We start from the raw sequence: 25,394 nt of genomic DNA on the forward strand, positions 1-25,394 counted from the left end.
CCTTGATTTGCATCAGTGACATGAGTGATACAGGTAGCAAAACAATTAGTATTTGAATTACAAGAGGGGAAACTTTTGGAGCTAAAAGTGTGAATAACCATAGGCTGAGGCACATGGTCAAGTCTCTGTAAGCTCTCCACAGACTGGCACAGAGACGTATACATTTCCCATAGATTGCAATATTTCTCTTTCCCATAGAGTTGGAAAAAGTGCATTTCACTGAGCTTTTGAAAGACTTGTATGGCAGTCCAGCTTCTCTTCCTCTGCCTAGTCCTGCTCATTGCTCAGAGCAGTATCCTGGGCGTTTAGTTCTCTGTTGGCACACAAGTGAAATCTGACCTCTTGGAAGAGGGGGAGGAGGAGGAAGAGGGATCCTTGTGAAACGCCAGTGTCTTGGATGACAATTGGATTTTAGCTCCTCTTAGTGGCAAAATATCAGCTTTCCAGTTTGCAACCATGTTTGTTCAGCATCACCTCGAGGAAGCTCACTTGGAAGCTTTTTGTTTCTGCATTTGAAGGAATGGGTAAGGTGGATAGGGAAAACAGGTTTTCTCAGCCCTAGGGAGCCTTTCCACTTCCCAGCCTTCTTTCCGTGTCCTTCAGGACTTTGTGCTCTTGAGCACTGCAATGAGACATTCTAACAAAAATCCTGTTTTCAAACCAGCAGGATGAGGAGTGGAGTCCCATTAGTCCTGTGTAAACTTCACCGTTTCCAAAGGACCTCTGTTTGTGGGAGGTCAGGTTTGTAACAGTTATTATTTTAACAATTTGGAGCCTGAGCTCTTGTGTTTGACAGCCACTTCCCCTGCTATCGGGAAGAGTTTTACTTTCTCATAGTACATTACAAAAATACTGCATAAACTGCTTAGGCACATAAAAACACATGGTTCCTTATTACTTTTTGAAAAACAAACCAAAACAAGCCACAACATAAACCAACAAGACACAGTATGTTGGAAGACACTGTTGGATTAAACTTAAGATCAGCCAGCAAAGATTTAGTGTCAGAGATAAAGAAAATCCCTTCTCAGACTTACTTTATGTTGCTCAGGAGTGGTGCCTTACCCCACAAGTTCATGGGGCTGTTGGCACCTTGCTAGATCATACCTGAAACTGGGAGAACAGCATGTGTTTTGTAGGGCTGTAGTGCTTACAAGAGCTTTTCTGTTTATTTATTTTTGTCCTCATCTTGTATTTTTTTTTTAAATACTACTTTTTTCTTTCTTTTCTTTTCTTTTTTTTTTTTTCAGTAACACTGTAGCCTGTACTCTTATTCAGACTGTTTTTCCCTTTTATTGCCTCTAGAAGATCCTTCTCAGGTCACAGTCCTTATTTTATTATAACTTGGCAATAAAACAGCAGGAAAGAAACTGTTTGATCTGAGAAAGACCTTTTTTTATTTTTTTTTTAAAGAAACTCACATAATCAAGCGACTGAAAGAAACTGTCACAGTGACTTTAACCAAAAATAATCTTGTATAAACCCATCTGCATTTAAACTTGGAAAGAACCCATCGTGGTATCTTCCACACCCACAACATAACCCGGAGTACCATTCCTTTGACTGGAATTGAATATCTAATCTTCAGCCCATAGATTAGGCGAAGCCGTCTTCCTAAGTGCCCTTCTGCTCCTTGGCCTGTGTTTCCTTCTCCTCAATTCATCACCTTTCTCTCTGTGAGGAAATCACAATGTAGATAATGTTTTGCCAAGAATCTGGCAGAGCTCAGAGCTATCTTTCTTTTTTCTTTTTTTTAATCACATTGACTAATGCTTCTGTTCCAAAAGCTCACTGTTTCCATGGGCAGGGCGGACAATTTAAGGATATATGCATACATACTTATATATTAAGCTGTCAAAACTTTAAAAGGTTATTTGAGAGGATTATTACCACTTTTTCTTTTTCTACCTAGCTGTGAAGATAGGCTACTGCTTTAAATACATAGTCCCTGGATCTGGGCTAGTTCTTCTACTAGTCCCCTTTGGACTTTGGGACTTTGGCAAAAACTTGACCTGGGTTTGAACTTTCCCAGAGCTAACTTTCAGAAACAAAACCTGACCTAAGTTTTGTGAGCATTGAACTACTCCTAGTTTTATCCATCTCTTGTAGATGCGCTCTGCCTGTAAGCTTTTAATCCCTGAGATACAGAGAAACAAAGGCTTGAGATACAATTGTCGGAAAATTGTCACAACTGCACACAGATGAGTCTCAGCTTGAGGGTTTCTATAAATGTACTACCTGCGCTGTTCTATAACATACCACAGAGTGCATGAAGACTTATGCTTGGAAAAAACTGATTATGGTTGTGTGTTGCAGTAATTTTGCTCCAGACTTTTACTGAAATATTTTCTTTTTTTTTTGTTTTGAGTGTGTATCTTCATTTATTTAGAAATGAAAATTGGTCTCAACTAAGTTAAAAAAACTTAACATCAGTTATGAATTAAATATAACTGTTATATTGATCTGTGTTAGTTGAAAAATGTGGATAACTGAAAAACAGTCACCTGATGTAAAAACTTTGCTTTTGATGAATGCAGAGCAGCCAGTGAAAACACCTTTTGCTGTTCTCTATTTCAAACATTTTTTTATTTAATTCATAGTTACTTCAAAATGGGAATATGCAAAACTAGTAGAAGGACCTGATAAAGTCTTTTCCTCCCTTTGAACTTCGATGTCTGTGTCTGTGGAGTATGTAATCAGCTTTAGGCTTTACAGCTGTCTAGTATTACCAGAATGTCTAGGAACTTCTTTCTATTGATTAACACTGTATTTATCCTTTCATAACATCCTCCTTTTAAGAGAAGGGAAGCAATCAATTTGCACGTTAGAATCAAGCCTTTAGCTGTTCATACTGACCAGACATTTAAAATCAGGGAGTAATTTAAATTGAAGCAGTGGGTTGATTTTGATACACAGTATATTTTTTTCAGTACCAACCAAAAAACTAGGTCCTTAATGGAAGACACATAGATCCCGAGTCTTTGCTGTGCACCAGTCAGTCTCAGGCTTATAGCCTGCAAGGATCTCTGGCTGACCATGTCTCCTCTCCGCTGACTGCCGTTGTGTGTGGCAGGCAGGTTGGGCATGTGTGGAGTGACTGACAAACTGCAAGTATTTCTGGAGGTAGTAGTTACCTCTGCTGGCTTTGGAGTTGAAGGCCAGTTACCTAGTTTTAACAGTTTATGAAGGTGGGATGAATCTGGGCTTTACTTGTTGCTTATGAGGAAATGTTCATATTCTGGGATACATAAGCAAGACAAAAGGATAATTTCCTTGTGGTAACTGTTGACACTAGTGATTTTAGACACTGTTCTTTCTGGTTTTTTTTGTTTTTTTGTCTGTTTTTACATCTCATGATAGTCTGTTTACTTATTTTAATGCCTACAGGTGTGTACGACGACTGTTACGGTATATTTACCATACTTCTTTCCTTGCACTCCAGTCATGAGCATGCGAAACAGCTCAGAAATGTAAGTAGGAAGAGTCAGTGGGAGCATATCTATGTAAAAACAATTATTAACCATTTCTCCCAGCTAGTTGTTTCAAAGATTTGGGATGGAAAAATCTAAAGGTGATCGGAGATAAATGTTTGAAATTAATCATAGAATCATAGAATGGTAGAGGTTGGAAGGGACTTTTCATCTGGTCCAACCCCCCTGCAGAAGCAGCTACACCTAGATCAGGTTGCTTAGGAATGTGCCCAGGCGGGTCTTGAAGACCTCCAAGGAAGGAGACTCCACACTCTCCCTTGGCAGCCTGTGCCAGGGCTCCCTCACCCTCACAGTGAAATAGTTTTTTCTTATGTTTAAATGGAACTTTTTGTGTTCCAGCTTCATTGCATTACCCCTTGTCCTGTTGCCAGCTACTATAGAAAAAAGGGATGTCCCAGCCTCCTGACACCCACCCTTTAGATATTTGTAAATATTAATTAATGAATTCACATAGAGACAAGAATCACATTTGATCTTTTAATCACTGAAATTTAACCACACTTAAACGTTTCCAGTGAGAGGCATTGTGTGGAAAGAAAGATAGAGAGTTAAAAAAATGAAAAGACCCTGAAATATGGCTGTACATATCACACAAGCACTTTTTCAATTTTTAATCCTAATTTTTCTTCACAAAGTGTTCAGGCCTTATAGATGGGTATATAAGCCTGTAGTTCTTTAACTGGAAAGATGGAACTAAAAACTGCTGTTACCTTTGTTATTCTCAGCTTAAGTTAGCTACTGTTGGCTGAGGGAGATCAGTCTTCAATATAAGAATATCAATAGATAATACATAGAGTTGCGTGCCACTACTTAAAATGGCAAATATTGTGTTAATAAACAGACAGGAAATATGTGGTTGAATGAATAGGGATTTTATTGGTGATATACTTGAACTGATCTTTCAATCTGATAAAGGTTTTGAAGTCCGAGTATCTTTCTTGAGAAATACCTGTAAGGGAATCCAGAGGAAGTTCAAATTGAGGTTAAATGTCAGCATGATTTCACACAGTCACTACCAACTTGTAGTTTTACAAATTAATAATGAATTAATAATTCATAATGATGAATCTCTCCTAACTAACCAACTAACCAACTTGCCATTGGTGACTGCACTCTGAATTGCTTATTTAAGTATATAGAAAGTAGACGTACACTCCCATTCCTGCCACCAATTCTAAACTGTCACTGGACTTGCAATACCTGTTTTGGTATTGTTTGCTATGTGTATTTACATATTCTATATCAAAACAAACATTGTCACTGACTTAGTACCAGGACTTTGTGACTATGGCTTTTTGATTGCAACAGGAAAAGCCTTTTCCTCACCTTGACATCCTTTTTTATTTAAGGACTAAATGCTTGCAAAATGTTATTTTTCAAAACAAAACTATTTTTGCTCTAAAGAAAAAACATCTGAAACCACAATAATTTCATGGGGTTTTTTTTGTCTGTCTCTGAATCAAAAATAGTCAGGCTGATCCAGCCTAGAGGCTAAATGATTTCAGTGCCAATTTTTCATTTGATGTGGCTACATGTAGAGATCTGAAGGGAATTAAGCACCAAATTGTCTTGGACTTTGCAAGGCTGTGCGTGTGCTGAAGGTAGTGATGTTGTCTCTAGTAAACTTGTAATAAGGTACAAGACTAAACGTGAAAAATAAGCTTGTTCACTGTTCTTCTGTTCTTATACATTTAAAGATGGAATTATGATTGCAGTTGTGAGACCTTAGTTAGAATCATTTTGATTTGGTTCATCTTTGTGTAAACTGAGCTGCTTAGCCAGTGCTTCAGAGGCATCTATATCATTAACTTTTGAAGATCCAACAGGTTAGTAATAGGTACCGTTGCCACTTTAAGCTATCCCATAAGAACTATATAACAAAAAAAAAAGTGAGATGCTTAATTTTGTCTTTTGTACTGATCCAACTCAGGGAAATGTATGATTTTTTTTCTTTTAAACCATGACAATACAAGAGTTACAGGTCCTCACAGGGCTATGTATGGCTATACCAGACTTACAGTGCTTCCTTCTCAGGTAGCTTATCCTCATAAATTTATACTAGGGCATTGCTTTCAGTAGCATTTTGTAGCACTTCTAGCAGGCCTTGATATTCCTAGGAGAATGAGGAATAGGAGATCATAGGGAGGCAGGAGGAGAAAGTAAAGAACTGATGTGCTCCTTCCATTAGCAGATCTCACTACAGCACGTGTACTCCTGCAGCATGCAGCATGGCAGTGCAGCCTTCCCTTTGGACCAGGGAGAAATCTGTCTCAACTAAACATACTCATTTTAAATGGAAAGAGTTAGTGTGTGTAAACAAGTCTTACATCTCCATTCTCTGTGCTTTGTTCTTCTTCCTCAACCATGTATTTTAATTGTAAAAAAACCTTCTTCTGTTGTTTATCTCCCTGTTACTTGGCATTTCTACAAGCTTCAAATTGCCTCTCAGATGTGCTGCTTTTTGTGTGTGCACTCCTTCACTAGTAGTAAGGATATTTGTATAGAGCTTGAGGCTTTACTGTAAGTGGGGTACACAATCATGTCAATTCTAAAGCAGGATAAATTTTTGTGTTTAATTTTTTATTGACCATTATGAACTTGGAATATATTCTTGTTTGAACGGTTGGATTCATGTAAAAAACAAATACAACATTGGGAAGTACCTTGTGTTCCTTTGGTTTTTTTGTTTGGGGTCTGGAAGAAATTTTCTTGTTCTAGATGTTGGCTGCATTTTAAGCTTTCCTTGTAGTTCTGAGTGGAGATCAGGTGAGTCAAGTACCACCAGTCTCCTGCTCTGTGGTCCAGAAACAGAGTTCATATTGCTACCGTTTAGGTTGTGGTGATGTTGAAAACATGCTGGATACTTTCCAGACTGGAAGAAGGAAGTCATACCTTTTGGAGACTGCAATTGCTCCGGATGACAGAGATTGAGAAAGTGTCCAGGAATGGTAATGCTGCACAGAAGGGCTGGCCATGGTCAGCATGATAACTGGCAGTCTAAATTGAAAGATGTTGAAATTACTGGCACCAGTATATACCAAAGGAGAGCTTTAAGAATGTGTTGGACAAACATATTTTAGGTCTGCTTTGGGTGTAGCCTGTGTTGTTCTGGAAGACCAAACCTCTAAGTCCTTCCACCTCTCCATGGCACACTTGTGCAAAGCTGTCTAAGTGAAAATGCATCTGTCACCTGGGGAAGCTGTGCTTACCCACTGAAGTGTTTGTCAGGAATGATATTTTTTTGTCCTGCTAATCCTGTTTTTTAGAGTTACAATGGCATTTTGTGGAGAAGGAGGTCAAGGCCAGGCTGGGCATTTTAATCAGATGTTTTTTCCCTGCCTTCTGGTTTTAGGTAATAATGTGTAATTTAGGTGTAACGTGATTCCTGGCTTTGGAAATTTTAGGTTTCAGCAGCAGGAGGGTTATGCAGAGGAATATGAGCATTAATAAACCAGATTTATTAGTTTAGTAGAATAATTAATAAACCAATCTAGTAAAGCAGATTTATTTGTTAATAAAGCAACTTAATTGGAAGATGTAAAGGAAAGTAGGCTTTTTGTGTAAAGTTTGTAGCTAATAGACACATTCTGTACAGATGCTAATGTAAGTTATATTAACTCATTTAATAATTACTCTTTTTTTATATTTAAGCATAAATCAGAGGGAAATTTCAGAATATAGCTGTTCATCAAGCACATGGATTGGTCCAGATGGAGTCAGATATTCTAATCAAACCTTCAATCAAGGTAAGGGGAGCTAAATGATTGATACCTAGGAACAAATTGAATTTATGTAACTTGAGGTAATCTGCAAGTGTATTTACTCATAACATAGGTTTTCTTCAAAGTAAAATAGATCTCCCTTTTGAGGGATATATCAGAACTAAATTCCATGTTTCAGCCAAATATGCTGTGAAGTTCCTGAGTCATCACCTCTGAAAGGAATGGGGAAAGAGCCCTGCTGAATTAGTAGTTTCCTTTCCTTGGCTTAAATGGCTGCAGTTTCTCCTTGTTTAGGTCAAGATTAACATCACACAGACTAGAGTGGAAAGTGTGAATGTTCCTTGTTTTCCTGAAAGTACTCCAGATGCTGAAGCTGCAATGTAAACTTTAAGCAGCAGATATATGTACTTAGCTGATGTTTTTAAATAGGTTTAGGAGAATGAGAGCTACTACAAACCATATGTTTGTAAAGGATTCTTTTAATGTTTTGTGTATCTCCACATCTCTTCCTCTGTGTTGCAGCTGCTGCACTTCTAATTGAAAATGGGAAGCAAGGGATCACGTATCTTTTTAAACGTGGGACTCATGAAGAATTTGGATACATATCCCTCTGCACTGCTTTGGCATTTTATTTCATCCTCAGCTGTTGGACAGCAGGTTCTGCTGTTGCCAGTGGCCTGGTTATTCCTATGCTGTAAGCTTCACCTGTCTTGGTTTGAGCTTCCTGTACAAAAGGCCTGTGTTGAGTAGCAACAATCTGAATTGTAAGCTGAAAGCTTGGCAATAGCAAGACTATAAGTGCTTGGAGGAGGTTGTATAAAGGAGGCTATATAGGTGGAACAGGATGACTGGAAAAGAATGAAGCAAAATCATCTGAGAATAGATGTGGAAGGACAATAGCCAAAACCATGTACTTTCCAAGTATAGATCATTTGAATCCTTTGGGGACCTGGAGAGAGCCTCCGCTGCTGGCTCCATCTCCGTAACTGTAGAAATACAGGTTCAGATCCAGACTTTTCATCTGTTTCTTGCACACATAATAGCCTGAATCTTAATCTTGGACATCAGCACCCTAGACTTTGGAGAAAACTGCAGTTAAGTCTTTTGTTGTACTTTTTAGAAAGCTGTGGTAGACTAGAGCAAAGTTCTTAATGTTGAGGGGTTTAATGTTCAGCAAGCAAGGAGTCACAGAATCACACATAGGATCACAGAATGATCAAGGTTGGAAGGGGCCTCCAAAGATCATCTAGTCCAACCCCTCCTGCTAAAGCAACTTCACCTTGATCAGGTTGCACAGGCAGAAGGAGACTCCCCAACCTCTCTGGGCAGCCTGTGCCAGGGGTCTCTCACAGGAAAGAAGTTTCTCCTCATGTTCAAGTGGAACTTCCAGTGTTCCAGCTCATGTCCATTAGTCATGGCTGGAGAGTGGATATTCAGCATAACGTAACGCAAATACTGAAAAAACTCTAAAAAGATACAGTTGTGTGTAAAACCCCTTGCCCTGCCCCCGAGTATTAGCCTCCTACCCTTCCCAAACTGTTGTCTAAATCAATTTTTGATGTGCAGTGTTTGCTGAAACGTAACATACTTGCTGAACAGATACAGATGGTCAAGTCTGTCAGCCAATACCCATGTTTCTGATTCTATAGCGTAAATTTTGTAACTGTTCTTAGAACTACCAGAACTGCATCCATCAATGAAATGAATCAGTTGTATGAATGAATGGGAAAAAGTTGTGTAATGGTGCAAGATGATGCTCCCCAAATTGGATAGTATATATCCTAGATATAGCTATTGTATAAATAATAATAACTCACGGTTTCTAGAAGGTGAATGTCTGTACAAATCTAGTTCAGTTGCTGGTACTTGAACCTGTATGTTTAATTCTTTTCGTATGGAATGAAATTCTGTGTATCATGCCAGCAATTACATGCCCAACTGTGCTAAATTTTGGGTTTGCTTTTCAGTCTAGCATGTGGATGGTCTGAGGATTCCTGGGTTCTCTTTGCAGCTTCATTCCTGATTAGCTTTGGAAAAGTCACTAATATCTATTGCTCCATTGTATCTATTTGTAATATTCTACTTGCCAGGTTTCTGGGGTACAGGTAGACTTAAAGAAATGATAAGAGGGTAGAGCTCTAGAAGTGCAAGCTTTTTATCTGAAATATCCCAGTGGGTATATCTGTGACCTATACTTTTGGTTGTACTCCCGTAAAATTCATTCTCATTTGGCTTTGAAGGACTTGAAGAAAGACATGATGATAGTGCCTCTTTTTTTTTTTTTTTCGTTTTTCAAAGGATAGTAAATCCTTTTATGTTGGTGATTGGCAACTAAGTAAATGAATGCTAGAGCTTTTCTTGGGGAAGGAGTCAGTAGAGAATTTGGCAAAATTAATTTGAGATCTCCAGAATACTAGAAGCATTTCTAGAAAACACTGTAATTAGCAAACGGATTGTTCTTTTTGTTCTTTTATACAGGTACACAGGAGCTTTGTATGGCAGGATAATTGGTTTGATCCTCGTTTCCATTTTTGGTGTCCAAACAAATCAATATGGAGCATGGATTGATCCAGGTCTCTTTGCTGCCATTGGAGCAGCCTCCTTTTTCAGCGGTGTGTCAAGACTAACCATCTCCCTCACTGTGATTATGGTAGGTATATTTTCAGGTATTTCTGGGGCCGAGATTGAGATGAGCTTTTGCTGCTGTAGCTAAATGAACCACAGATGGTATCCTACGCACACCAAACCACAGAGAAATAAATTCTTGGCCTGGCTATTTTTAGCTTGCCTAAAGAGTTTTCTGGGACCTTTTATGTGAATAGTCTAAGTTTGGAGATAACATTTTGATTGAGAAAACTGTCCATTTTCATTTTTAAATTTTTTTGGCATAACAGAAATTGTAATGGGATCAGTGGTTTACAAATAAGAAAACAGAATTTGCTATCTTGCTGCTTCTAGATTATGAAAAACAGTAGATCACACTGCCTGGCTTATGAATTGACTTCTGTGACACCTGAGGGTCTTGTGCAGTGTACCTTATGTTGGGGATGAATATGGCCTTCTGGTTGGAGTGGGTGAAGGATTTGCAGGAGTATAGGTAACTGGTACAATGGGAAGCTTCCCAAGTCTGTCTGGTAAATTTATGCCTTGTAGATTTCAAAATTTTGAGCTTCATTCAGAACACATTTGATATTTCTGTTTCCTGTCCCCCTCCTTGTATAACAGAATATTTTGAGTCAGCACTACAATGCTTTCCAGGCAAAACTCTGAAAGCTAAAGGGTTTGCTGAAAATACTCTTATAATTAGAGAGGATGTTCCTTGCTCTCCCCAGTTGCAACACTTGGGAACAATGAGTTTTAAGGTGCAGATGAAATTAAACTTAGTCAACAGGGAAGTGACGTTGAGGTCACAAGGGGGAAACTTTCACCCTTCTCCAGGAGGACATTCAAGTGCCATGAGCGTTACTGTGTGTGGAAACTTCACCCATGACTAAACCAGTTTTGGCTGCCCAGCTGGCTTTGCCCAAAAGTATCTCATTAAAATCTTTGCAGATGTCAGAATTCCCCCGAAGTGACCAAGCCAGGATTTTCCCTCCTACTACACTGTTGCGCAGTGTCTGATAAAAGTAACTGTTTATCGGCACTTGCTCTGAAATGGATTTGTTTTAGTCATAGCTTGTGTAAATTGTGTAGGAAGCATAGGTTTTTTTTTTTTTTATGTTTTAGCTTGAAAGGTGTTGTGTATGCACAAAAACTTGTCTATGGTGAAATAATAATTAGATTGATTATGGAAACACTCCTCCTTCAGTGACCTCTTGGTACTTTTGTACTCACTTATCCATTAAGTACACATGCACCTTGGTATTTTTACTTCTATTATTGCTGTTAGGCATTTTTTGGAAGTTATTGTATGATTTGTTGGCTAGCTACTGAGCCTGTAAGACTTGAAGGGGGAAGAATTGGTGCCTGAACACCAGGTGTAAGCTTTTTGAGAGCCCCAGATACCATTAAATATAATGTCTTTGTCAAAATAGACCTGAATTTTCTTGCAATGGCTCAATATATTTTAATTTAAGTATCATTTCTGAACCATTACTTTATGGTCTTGCTGCAGATATAAATCCTTAGTGGCAAAAGCAGTTGATTGACATCTTCCTTAGCTTTGTGCTCACAAGGCCCTTGTTCATTGCAGGGAAGTGAGAAGCGATTATGTGCCAGAACACTTGCTGGTCTTGGATGACAGAACCACATTTCATTCCGTTCCAGTAGAGAGAAAAAGCTTACATTTTATTTACTTCAATTTCTCCCTTCTTTCCCCATTACCTGCACTTGTTGTTGTTCTTTTTTTTTCCAGTTGTCTCCATAATCATGCATGTACAGCATACACAAAACAATAGCTGGAAACTGTTAAGAGATTTGTAGGAATCTCAGTTGAAAAGGCACTAGAAAAATGTTGAGGATTGCATTGCAATGTGTTCTGAATTCCCCTAGGTGTCATGTTATAACTCTTCTGTGCCTTTCTCTGCCGAGGCAGATTGTATTTCAATTCATGTTCATCCAAGATAAATAGCTGCATCGCTTCAGGAAATATTAATTTCTGAGCAGAAAAAACGTCTTGGACATGACAATGCAAAAACATAATTAAAAGGTTGTGCCCTCAAACCATAAAATGCACATATTTTTCCTATATTGTCTGATGGGTTCAAAAAGAATTGAGAATGTTTGCTTTGGCTTTTCACACAGCCTTCCATTTGGAAATGGTTATGAATGTGGGACTTGTGAACAGGTTTGTAAGATGCTTTTTTTTTTCCTTTTCTTTTTCTCATAGCAGACCCCACAGGCATCTGCCCACTTTTTCTTTCTTGGCTGCCTCTTTCTACCCCCCATGCTGACACTTGACCCTCGTCCTCAGCTCTTAGAGGCAAACGATAGATGTGGTGACATTTTTCTTGGCAAGCACAAGGACCAGCCTTATGACTTGCCTTCCCACAGCCTTCTGTCTCCCACATCTTTTTTAAGTGTCATGTGTCCTGAGCTTGCTGGCCTCAGGGTACTCTAGATGTGGGAAGGGGAACAGGATCTTCCTACAGTGTCTCTGGGTCATTCTGTATTTTTGTTGTTCCTTTTGTGTTTTTACTTCTGAATAACACTGTCTTGCAGAGGTTAAAGAGGAAAGGTGGCACTGGGCTAACTTAAGATTAGTGTTCTTGTCCAGTACTGGTGGTGCGCCTGTGTGTGATCTTAGAGAAACTTGATTTACCCTGATCCTTTGTCCCCTGTGGTCTTTTTTCTGTTGTTTGGGGTTTTTTTTTTTTGGGGTTTTTTTTTCAATTACACACAACAGAAGATAGCCCTGACTCCTTCCCCTTTCTTGTCTGTTCTGTTAAAACAGAATTAAAACAATATATTGGTTTATTGGACTAATTTATTTCTGCAGGAAATCTAGTCTGATGGATATGGGGAATGCAATTAATTCTGAAAAGGTTAAGACTCAAACCCCTCCTCTGAGTGTGAAACTCTGAAAGATCAGGCTTTTGACAGATGTAGACTAAAGGAGAAAAGAGAATATTCCCTAGGATTCGGAAAGGGAAATACAATGTTGTTATGTAAACCCAAGGGAAATCTTGATAGGGGATTAAATTGCTGCAGGTCTGACTATGAATCTGTTATTAATGGTGGGTGAGGCTGCTGTGAATGAATGACTTGTACTAATGGGCATCATGTTGGTACTGAAGTTAAATGACCATCTGATGGGGGTTTGGAGAATGACGAAAAGTTGCTTGTAGGCATCTATCTGGGTCTGCAATATGGCAAACGTAACAAGATGTACTTAAAATCACCTGGTTCATAAGACAGTATTGAAGGCTCAGAGATGAGGATTGTTTGTATTTCCTGCTCCCTGATGCTTACATCAAGACAGGCACATTGGCAATGCACTATATATAATAAACTACACTACTGTGAACACTGTCCTACAGTTAGGAAATTTAGTATATTTTTTAAACAGATCCCATTAAAGACATGAAAATGAACATTTGTTTTTTCCCTAATTTGGATACCTCAGTTGAAATGTATACTTCTGACTTGCCTTGCAGCAGTGTTCCAGGTCATCTTGAATGGATGCAGTAAAATAACTGTTCCAGCAGGTAGTAACAATTAAAATCTAAACTCTCTCTGCTCTCTGTACCTCTTCAATGTTTCAAATTTAGGCAAAATGTACTTACCTCAAATTATAGGCAGGATTTATGTTGAAAATTCTGTGGCTACCTTTCATGCTTCCTCCAAGAGAGCGACTCTCAAGAAGCTTATGTCCTTTCACAAGGAATTTAAGTACAGCATCAGCTGTGGGCACTTACTATAGGTATGACAGATACATCATGTTTTACAAATGTGATGTGAGAATATAGTATAGAAAACCACCTGATCTAACTAACTAATTAGAGGGAAGTTATAAGAAAAGTAAAATGGTGATAATAGTTTGTTAGAAAAATAAGCACAAGACTGCTAAAACACATGTAAAATCTGCCTGGTATTAGCAAAGTTTGTCACAAGAGAGCTGTGTTGCTCATTGGTTGTAGGACATGAGATACTGCATCTTGAACCACTTGCAGTGATGGTGATGCAAGCAGGAAGAAGGATGGTTTTGAAATGCTAAACCAAATATAAATTCTGAATTTTTCCCCGTTGAGTGGAGGTGTCAGGTAATATCGCATACCTGGTGCTTGAAGACCAAACAGTGAAAACAATCCTGGCTGCTCATGGTGTTTCTTGTCTGTGTTGCTGCTGAAGAGACCTTCAGGGTGCCAGGAATTCTCATAGATTTAAATAAAATTTCACCTGAGTGAGAACTGACACAATGGATGATAGCTGTATTTTACAGGCAAAGATGGACAAACTGTACGTTAACTGGGCAACAAAATTGTGATGTGTGTCACACTTGTATTAAATGTAAATGTTAATAGGTGTACATTCTAGGTTTTCTCCTTGTCTAACGTGATACCAGAAAAAGTCTATATAGCTGTGCCTTTCAATGTACTAGGAGTAGTAGATGAATTGTATTATTTTCCACTTCAGCTTCTTCCTCTGTGGTGCTGGAGTGCTGTAGACTGGATGTCTGCAGCTATGTTTGAGTCCTGCTTGGTGTACCCAGTTATACCTTGTAGCATTTCTGTGAATTTCCCCTCCTCCTCTCTTCAAATTATTAATACTGTGCCCTTTTAAGTGATTTTAATGCTGGGGTTTTTTTTGTTTGTTTGTTTTGGGTTTTTTTGCAAGATTTTAAAAAATTTTAGAAGCAGGGAGAGCATTTCAGTAGAAATACTGGGCTGCCCACTCTTCTTCCTGTGATGTTTTGCTTGTCCATCAGATGAGCATTTCCTCAGTTTTCAGTTCCAGCCTGCCCATTGCCCACTGTTACCTGTCACTGTTTTACTTGGCTGCTGGCAGCACAAAGTCTCCCTGAGAAGGGAGGGAGGATGGCTTCTGGCAGTGCTTGTGCTCCTTGTTGTGTGGAACAGAAGTGTCCATTTGCCTTGGAAAGCTTCCATTTCAGTGGGGGCTGTTTCTGCCAACTGGACCTCTTGCTTTTCCCTCTTCCTTTCTGCTTCTTGAGCAGGAAAGTAAGGGCAGAACCAGCTCATGGTATGAAATGGTTGTCTTGTTTGGCCATTTCCCAGGGTTTGTCGCCCTCTGCTTTATGAGTGCCTGGGACTAACGTGTAGGCTCCAAGGAAAGCCTGCAGAGGAAGATGGATGTTATTCAAGGACATGGTCCTGCAGAGCTAACAGAGATTAAAAGGGTCTTCAGTGAGACTAGCTCATACACTTGCAGTTTTCTTGGATCTTGCTCTGTAAGAGAAGGGAGCAATAAAAACAAAATACCCTATAAACAGCTGACTTTAAAACGCCAACTACAGTGCAGGTGCCTTTCTCTAATAGTTGCCACCTAGTTTGGCTTACTCTTTTTTGATAAATTATGAAATGCACAAAATGAGCTCTGGCACAAAACTGGGCTTGTGTACCAGTGTCCTTATGTTCTTCCCAAATGGAGGAGCAGCTGACCCTGAAGCAATGAGGCTTAAGATCTGTGGCAGTTTCAAGCTGTCAGCTTCAGAAAATGGAGGCTATTAGATTTTGGTCCCTGACAGCTCTTCAGGGCAGGTCTTACAGCATGAAGAACTACAAGAAGCAGAAATGAAATGATTTAATACTTCCTTCTGGTTTTAAAAGGAACCAGTCTTGTTTTCAGCACATAAAATTTGGTGGAGCATCTGACTGGTTGAAGAGAAGGGAGTTCCATTTCAAACTTGTAATGCCATCCAAAGTGCAATCCTTTCTTGACGAGGATCGTAGTTTGCTGAGGTGTGAGGATAAAACTTTTGTGAGTTCTCAGTATGCTTTTGGAGTACCAGAAAGTGGAAGAGTAGGATAATTTGAAATACATTAATACCATGTGAAAAGTCTTATGGTCAGATGCAGCCAACTGTTTTTCAGTGCCTAGCTTGGCAGTGGGAGTGCCTATAAACATGGAAGTTTGCAATAACTTGTTTTTTTCCAGCACCATTCTGGTTAGAATGATTTAAAAAAATTTCTTACACTCTGTTTTTGACTGAAAATGAGGACTTTGTATTTCTTTTCACAAAAACTATAGACATTTCATCAAAAAGCTGAACATCTGTAAACCAGAAACAAGGAAAATTGTTTTAAATGTCTTGCTGTAAATTTTGTTGTTTCATGTTAGCATTTTTCTGTAAGGAATTAAATATTTCTCACGAAACACCAAAGAGACTTTCTTGGTATGTTTGAGGAAGGAGGAGGCAATACACAGTGCATCATGAGAGACGGAGTTTAATCTGAGAGGCCAAGACGAATCCAAGATTAAAATTCTCAGGAGATGCCAAAATAGCATTCCAAATGAAAGCATTTTGGGCTTTAACCTAAAAAGTACTGCTCTATAGGGATGATAAACTATTTGTCAAGTCACTGGAACATTCCATTAAAAATGTATGCATGTGGGGAAAAGTGAAAGAAAACCCTTTTTCTTTCTGGATGGTAGCCCTGTGAACCAAGCCCGGGAAAGTCAGAACAAGTCCCCTCTGATTCATTCATTCATCATCTGTAAAGAGGAACTGCAACTATGGGACAGTTGGTTAGTCTGTAGGTGAGTTCACAAATTAGAGAGAATCCAGCTTTATCTCTAATATAGCTGTTCCAGCTTTGGCACCAAGTTTTTATGAGTAAAATAAATGGACATGATTGACTTGTATGTGGATTCAACTGGCACTGAACTTTTAGAAAGTTCAGTTGTGCATCTGAAATACTGAAATTGAGACTGCCTCTCTGTTTTAAATACACACACTGGAAATGAAGTTGTAATGTGAGAAGATAACATTTTTATGCAGTCACTTTTCTGGCTCTAGCTTTCAGTAGCTTTAAAGGTATTTTATAAATAAAACGATCTAGTGTGTTACAACATACAATTGTTCATTTGGGACATGCAATACAAACCTTAATGAAACTTCATGAGAATTTAATGTGCAGAAGTTATTTTTAATTCACAGTATCTTATCTGTTTCTAATTTTTTTCAAATTACAAAATCCAATTGGGCTGTCCTATGTACTAATTCTTTTCCAAATGTAATTTGTTTCCAAATTAAAGACATTTTTCAGTTACATTGTCACGAAAATCATCTGAAACGATTAAGTTTTGTTATATTTTTAACTTTAAAACCTTCAGAGTATTGCCAATAGTGTTTTTTTCCAAATTTTGAGAAAATGATTTATCTCTGGGACAAAAGCTACCACAATAAACCTATCTCTTTTTTTCCCTTTTTTCTCTTTTCCCCCTCAGCCTGAGGGATTTATTATCATCTTGAATTAAAAACCCCTTGTAACCGGGTGCTCTAATGAATGAGAGCTTGAGGCCAGAAATCCCTATTTGATTATTGGACCCAGCTGAAACAGGAGCAAGTGGTAACACAACCCAGCAGCTGCTGGGCTGAACACAGTCTGTCCTGTAGGAAGGAAGCTCCTACTGTAGGTCCTAAGCAGGATCATGGCCTCCGCTTGGCTCATGATGGGCAGAACAACAAGTTCTATTGTTGCAGATTCAATGTTTTTCCCTGTTTTTTTTTTGAAGAGGAATAAGACTAGGCCCAGGACATATGTAGTGGTGGCAGTGAATGCTGGTGTAAAGGTGTGCTACTATCATGAAAAGACTGAATGATGGTGGACACTGAGGAGAAGCCATGCAGAAAAGAGGAGCCTGAATGGTAGTCAGTGGGACCTCATTTCTCTCATATTTAAATATGAAAGAGTGATGACACAAAAAACTCTTGAGTTGCCTGATAGTTGTGTCTCAGGCAAGCTTCTGAAGCCAGACCTGAGCTGCTTTCTTGCATCTCTGAAAAGAACCCCAAACTGGCAGTGGCCACCCATGTTGTTGGTCACTGGAAGGTTATGTAGCTGCAGGTGACTTCTGCAGTTGCTGGTGCAATTTGTGAAACAGTGGTGGCTGGACTTAGAAAGGATGAAGCTACACAGCTGTGGAGGTAGCTGGAGTTGGAGTAGCTGGTGGTTCAGCTTATATAGCATGAAGACTGACCTCAGGTTACTCTGATTATACCACTCCTGTCTCACATTCTTCCTCAGCCTGACCCTTGTTCAAACAAAAGAGAATATATTTCGAAAGCTAGAGTAATATTTTTCCCATTCTCCTCCTTGTTTAGCAGGGTGTATGCAATACTTGGGAGGGAACAGATATGAAGACAAGGGAAAGAACTGACTGTAAAAAATGAATACATCCTCACACACACTTTGGCAGCACAGAGCCTGGGAAATTTCTGATTGTGTCTTCCTCTGACTTGCTCAAGATGGAAGGGCACGAAAAATTGTGCTCCTGAAGCAAATGTAGCCCAGTGCTCTGGAGAGAAAATGATGAGGAGAACACTGCTGTCTGTTGGGAGAGACATTCCTGTGTGAGAAAGTAACAGGGACTCATGACAGGTCGTGTCAAGCATCTATTGTGCTACATTGGAGTAGATGAGGTACTATTTTGACCCTCACTTTAGAATGAGTTCATTGTATGAGCTCTGGATCAGGGACTATTTTCTGCACTGCTGGTTAATAAGGCACGTATGATGGAGTCTATACCATGCTTAAATATAGTTCAGTACAGTTACTCCAGCAGAGTTACTCAGCACCAAATTTAGCTTTGGTCAGGGATTCTCTGCGTAGCAAGAGTCTTCAGCTCCCCAGGAGAGAACGCCATGTGCTTGACTTGTCACCTGATTTTGGCGGGGAAAGGAAAATCTTTTGCAGAAGCTGGGATAATTCCTGCAAAGAAGACAGAGGAAGTGTTTAATTGTTTGTAAATTCATTTGACAGGTTCTTCTCATTGCTAGGCTGTTAAATGCATCAGCCTGTCACACTACAATACTATAGGACTCACTTAACGTTTTTGATTACACCTGAGATGGTTCACAGAAGTTGTTGTGACAGGGCCTAATTTTCTGTTACTAAGTGTGCTGAGTTTTTTCTAATGAAGGGCTTAAAACCTAGTCAAAACAATTTTTCAGAATCTCCAAGCCTACAGTTACTCCTAACAGAGTAAGAGTTTGTTCTGCTTACGCTGCCTGTCAGGAGGAGGCTGGTGTGTTTAAATGGGATATTTAATATTATTTTGGGGCATGACTGCAAGTGTCCTTATGTTCTTACAAAGAAGGGGAGATACCAAATGGTGGTGTACCAATTCTGGTTTTATTCCAATAAATCCCCAAATAATTGGAGTAACTATGCATAATCAGCAAACTGTTAAATGCATTAAGTCCTACTATTTTTTGTTGAGTTTGCTTCAACCAGGGGAAGAGCATGGTGTGTGTCTTGGCAGTAGCTTGTCTGGAAAATGAAATAAGTGAAATTGTACTCTCACGGAGAAGAGGAGGGGGAACAGTTTCAGGACTTCAGATTTCGTAATGTACTTCTTTAAGAAACTAGAGTCTCAGTGAATGAATGAATACCTATGGTCATTTTGAGAACAACAACCTTTTATAAGTTTTCTGTTCTGGTGTTTAAGGTTTAATCTCCCACTGAAGTTAAATCTGAAATGAAGTTTGCAACCTGTGGCATAAAGCATTTATCAAATAGCCTCAGAAAATCCGCTGAGCAGTCTGCAACTGTCTGTAGTTGTGGTGCTCTTTTTTCTCCAGCCTTTTCGAGACCTCAGGAGCTGGGGCCATAAGAATCATGGCATGCTGGAGATGTTGGTTTTATCATTGCATCAATATTACAGGGATTCATTACAACTGTCTATCTTATTTTAAAAAATGGTCATGAATCATAATTTCAAGAATTCTTTGACACAGTGAGTTAAAGTACAAGGTTGCTTAGCTAGGTTATTATACAATATGGTGCTTGTTTTGAAAAGATTTAATACGTGAGCCAGCTGAATGTTTAGACATATTCAGCAACACACATACACAAGGCTGCTGTTTTTATGACTAGAAAATTCATGTGACACGACTCAAACCAGCATTACTTTCCTGAGACGCAGATTTAGACAACTTTGAAAACTCCTTTCAGGGTTTGGTGTTTGCTACGTACGTAAGATAAAGAGACAGATTACAAAAGAAAATAACTGGTAGATATCTTTCCAGGGAAATTTGGCGAGAGTCACTGCCATTATCTACACTGTTTCCAATACCACTTGCATCCTTTGCCACAACCTGTCAAAGCAGGTGTATTTATAGGCCTTGAGGGACTGAAACAAGAAGTCAGACATTTTCATAGCATCTTCCATCTCAGTTCCCAAAGACTGAGGATTTTGATACATTTCCAGGGATTACTCATCTGTGCTGGGTATTTCTAGGTTTTCTTTAGCAATCTCCTGCTGCTGTGATGGGTCTTGAAATTAGAAAAAATTGTTCTCCTTTTTAACAAGGAAAATCCCCCCCCCCCAATTTTTAACAACAAAATGCTGTTTGGCTTCAGAAATAGTCACACAAGTATTTAAATCCACATCAGAGAAAACTGAGATTAGTTCTCACTGAACTTTACGAATTAAGGTAAACTAAGAAGCAGCGCACAAGTGTGATTAATTAGAAGTACTTTGCTTAAAAAGTATGTGCCCTATGCTAAGAAATTTTTTCATGCTCTGTCTTGGCAGTAATTAAACTCAAGGGTGCTAGAGGCTGCCTACTTCTTCTAATGGCCTGGAATAGTTGATGGGGTTGAGCTCTGGAAAAGGAAGAATCCCACTAATTGTGCAATCCTCCTGGCACTGGAATTTGGCAGGATGTCCTCACAGTGAACCTACGCTGGGTGTGCCGCTCTTTGTAGAGCGTGATGCACAGCTTCATGTGCCTGAGGCTGCAAAAAATAAGACTTTTCAGCAGTGTCAGGGAACTTGAATACATAACTTTTTGAGGCTAGCACAATAATCATGTCTTTTTAGGAGATTTACATTTACTGTATTGCAGCATCTCACTTTTCCAAAAACTTCCAGCTGTGATGGTGATGAGTGATAAGGAGATACAGTAAAGCGAGCTGAGTTAATGGATGTAGTCCTAGGACTATAAAGGATTTCTTTAAAGGTGAAGTGCACAGGAAAGGAATATTTTTCACTTAGTTTTAAAAAGAGAGATTAATGGATGTTCAGGAAGGGAGTATTCAGTTGGATCGATATGTGAAGAAGGTGCCTCTTTTGGCATAATCCCATGTGAAAATAGCAGACTATGATAACAGCATTTCAATTCATAGTTGCCAGGACATTACTAAGTGGGAAGTGACTCAAGTGTTCAATGCACAGGTTGCTAAGGGCCAGCAGATCATAATCCAGCGATTAAAGAACTTAGAATGCAAATCTGCATTGTTTATGAAATGACTGTGAGAATAAAAATAATATAATCCTGTGAGAGAATAATTCCATAAACTCCTATTTCTTAAGATGCATAAACAGCTCTTACTGATGTGAAAAAGGAGTTGTTCTCTCTTCCCTTCTTTACACCAAGTGATCAGCTTACAACCCTGTTGGCATTTTCTCCAAGAAAAAATGATCAAAAGTTTTCTGCTGGCTACAAGCTCTCCCTCCTTTGGAAACATTCTGTTGACCATGAATTATTTTTTTTTCTTGGTGTCTTTAATCAATGGTAGCAAAAATTTCAAATGAGACAAGTTCTGGTTGTATGTGAGAGAGATGAAAGGTGTTTTTCTGTAGGAGTGTGTACTCCTCCACAAAATCTGGTGGCATGGAGAGCAGGAAGTCATGCCCAGAGCTGGTGTTTTGTGCTGACTGCAGCCTCAATTCCAAAACTATTGTATTTGGCAGGTAGTACCAAGACTTCATGTCCCTTTCCATCCACTCATTTTTTTAAACTTGCTCTCAGACATATTGTCACGTGCTTTTGTCCAGCAGATGCTTACTTTTTTCCCCCAATATTTTCCAAATTCCAGTTTTCAATTAACAGTTGAGTGTGTGTAACCTTGTGAAGAATGACAAAAATATTTGTTTTGGAGAGTGTGCTTCTACTAAGTCTTTGTGTCATGGGAATGAAGGAGATATTGTCTTTTGTTCAGTTTGCTAGGCAGGTCTTATAATTTAACAGATCTTGAAAAATGAATTTGACTACAAAATACTTTTTTTCTCTTTTTGCTAGACTGTCTCTTCTGCATTTGCCATTTTAAGCTGAGAGCTCTCTTGCTAAGCGGGTGTTTAGTAGAAGACAGACAATTTACGCTATGTAGCTGGATGACAAGCTTTTCTTTTGTGTTATTTGGTATATCAAAGGTTCAAGGAATATTCACTGTATCAGCAGCCTTGTGTCTAATAAAGTTGTTTGGACTCTGTTCTCTGAGCTGGAGTAAAAGCTTTGAAACACGTTCACCACAATTTGATTGAAAAGCGGGGGAGGATTTTTAACAGTGAGCGTTAAGTAAACCGCATCTTTTTGAATTTCCTGGGCAGCTGCCTTTCTCCCTTTGATGAACCGTGCCTGGTGATGCTGTTAATGAAATGCATAATTATGTGTTATATAATAAAACAGAACTAACTTGAAGGTGCCTAATAGATTACAATGATGTGGAGGCCTGAGAAACTCATGACCATGGGGGTTGTTGAAAAGTACCTCCGGCGACAAAGAAGATATTTAAGGAGGTTTGAATAACTGTGCTAATAACTCAATTGTGGCCAGTGCGCGTGTGTGTATAAATGACATTTTTCAAGATTTTGTATATAGAAAGAATATTGAAAGAAAAAATAGGTGTAATTTACTAGGCTGCTGATGTATGAAGTGTCAGAGCTGAGTGCTTCCAGTGCCTATTAGGGCTGCTGGCTTTGCATAGACGGGTGCCCTAGGCAAAGGCATTTTTGGCACAGCCTGCTGCACCCACAGGATCAAAAGGAAAAAGAGAAATAATCTGGCAATATGTACAGAGAGTAAAATGCATCCTAAAGAACAGCCTCTAAAATGCAGGCTTAGAATGAGTATCGATACATGAAACATCACGTTTCGTCGCTGAAGAGTTGTAGGCATTTGGTGGGTGCCCCCAGCTACCCTCATTTCTCTGCTTTTGTCACCTTTGTTCTATCTCTGCCTCTATAATACCCTGTATAATTTGTTTCTTTCTTACATTTTTTAGGAACTAGTTTGAACAGACAACTATTTTTAAAATAGAGGCTGCATAACCTTCCATCTCTGGACTACATGGGCTCCTAAAGGTGCTGGGCTTGTAGCTGGGCTTGCTTGGCTGCTGTTCTGGGCTTACAAGGGCCTGTCTACTGAGACAATTAATGTGCAGGGAGCTCCAGTGAGAGTTTACAGCCTGCTAGTTACTTGGCACTAATTGCCTGGGTGGATATTTCTAGTATCTACTAAGAGTGCTTTTGTGCAGGTTAGTTGTAAGAGTGCTTTCATGTGAGTTAGGCGGGCTCCTTTTTGAAGGTGAAGTATGTTGTTTTTCACTTCCTAAGCACTGAGGATACCTAAAGGGGCAGTTTTTGCAGAGTAGCTAATATGCAGTAAATTCACACCCAAGCTCACTGAGCTCTAACTTCCTCATGCAGCCCAGTCCCGAGGCTCTGCACTTTGTCTCTCTCAGCAGGGAGCAGATGGCCCTTCTCTAAACAGGGAATACTAATAAAGCATTATGGAGAGCACGTATATGTGCATGTGTAGCCTTGTGCATGTCCAAATGTTTACATAAGATGACTTGAATCTATCACAGTTCTTGGATTAACTTGTTCTTCCTTGATTTTTATTAAGATACCATAAGGAGGACTTTACTGCTGCGTTGCTGTCATCTATGTCATTAATGGATGTAGCTACAGGTTTTGGACAAGTTTGATAAATTATTCCTCTTTTTTAGTTTGGTGCGCTTTCTTTTTCTTATATAAGTGACTGCATCTTTTGTGCATGAATCTTTCTTGGGGTCATAGAATCTCAAGAGCTGGAAGGGACCTTGAAAGATCATCTAGTCCAATGTCTCTGCCAGAGCAGAACCACCTAGAGTAGGTCACACGGTTGTGATTCTCTTCCCTGGCATTTCTTATTTAATCTCTGTCATTTTATTCTTATATTTGATATGTTTTATACATAAGTATTCTCCCACATCAGGAGAACCCCCAGTGAGAATGAAATAAGGTTTTCTCTGGCTGTTCAAATAATTGCATGTGAACTCAAGTTAATTTCTTAATAAAATTTTTGCTTTAGGCTGGGCTTCGGAAATAACTTGATCTGAAATTAATGTACAGCTTCACCTCATCTTTAGGTCATATAATGGGTTAAGTTTTCATGTAAAATTTTCTTGAAAATTATTTTTTCATGCTCATTCTTCAAATATGCTTTTAAGTCCTCTGCAGATTTGCTTTATGTTTTTGCTCTAGTATTGCCTCTTTCCAAAAAAATGTCACATCACAGAAGCTGACTATCCAGTTCCTATCTGTGGTGAGAGTTCAGGACAACTCTATCAGCTCTATTTTGGCCAAAGTTTAAATTTACTTACATACAAAAGATATTGCTCAAAATGCTTTTAACGTGTCTTTCTTTAATGACCTCAACCATACTAGCTTGCCAAAGATAAACATTTCTGCTTGGCAGGCATTAACTCTTGTAGGAAGTCCCACATTGAACCCAGAGGCACTTGCTCTGAGCGTTCAGTGTTCTGTTGTAGAGAGGAGCCATCCTTTTCCACCAGATCCCAGCACTTAGAAGGGCTGCAGGGCTGGGGAAAATCAGCACAAGTCCCAGAGTTTCTCAATAGCAGATGTAAAATGCCGCAAACATTCAGTGTTTGTGACATTAAAGGACAAGGGCCTGGGCAAGGCCAGCCTGACTCTTCCAACTAGAGGATGGGAGGATAGGAGGAAGGGATAAAATTGGATGAAAAACAAGGTGTGGGGGGGAGTCTGTAAAAACAGACCCTGGTTCTTGCTGGTCTTGCTGTTCTGGAAATATCCTGTATTAAAGCAATCATTTGAGAGTGTATTTTAGAGTTTGATTTTTTAAATTTAGAGCTTAGTTTAAATTTTAGAGTTATTTTATAACTTTTTAGAGTGTTTTAATATTAATTTTTAATGCTGGTTTTATTCCAGAAGAGTTCCCCATAGCCAGACACTTTGAAAAAAACCTTAAAAGGAATCCACAATAAAGGAGTCTCCATCTGTGTGAATGAGTTGCAGCAGATACGATGAAGCAATTCTTAAAATCCCACAGTTGCTGTTTTCCTTTCAACTGACATGTTTCTGGTAGTTTTAAATAAAACAGTTGAATACTAGGTTTAACAAGTCATTCAAAGAATGCTGTGGTGGTGTTAGAAAACCTGGCTATGTCCAAGCAGAAAGGACAGTTCTGTGACCCTGTCCTACGTGGCTGACCATGCCATGTGAGACCCTTGTTGGGATATGCTGTAAATCATCCTGGATGTTATCTTTCCAAATCCAGAACAGAAACAGAAGGAGGGTGAAAGTGTATGCCTGGATAAATTTGCTACAACTTATCAGGCAGAAATGTGTTTATTGGCATTCTTCGAATGTAGATGCTTGGAGTACTTAGCAATATCTAGCTAATGAGGTCTCTGCAATGGCAGTTTGCTGCAATTTGCTTTGTCTGAATTGGAGAGAACTTTCTGGGCAAAGGCTTCTGAGTGTTATAAGGCAAGTTTGCGTAATTAATCCCAGGATAATTGCTAAT

The 25,394-nt window shown here is 39.1% G+C and overlaps 1 protein-coding gene across 1 annotated transcript in view; it reads left to right on the forward strand.

Annotated features, from left to right (window-relative positions):
• LOC133625370 (chloride channel protein C-like) overlaps positions 1-25,394 on the forward strand; it is a 91,747-nt gene that overhangs the window by 17,188 nt on the left and 49,165 nt on the right. The window contains exons 8-11 of the mRNA XM_061995877.1: positions 3,388-3,470; positions 7,143-7,237; positions 7,736-7,907; positions 9,692-9,863. Coding sequence (XP_061851861.1) covers positions 3,388-3,470; positions 7,143-7,237; positions 7,736-7,907; positions 9,692-9,863 — 522 coding nt within the window. The remainder of the gene's footprint in view (positions 1-3,387; positions 3,471-7,142; positions 7,238-7,735; positions 7,908-9,691; positions 9,864-25,394) is intronic.

This window comes from Colius striatus, chromosome 4 (assembly GCF_028858725.1).
Source record: "Colius striatus isolate bColStr4 chromosome 4, bColStr4.1.hap1, whole genome shotgun sequence".
NCBI classification, from domain to species: domain Eukaryota; kingdom Metazoa; phylum Chordata; class Aves; order Coliiformes; family Coliidae; genus Colius; species Colius striatus.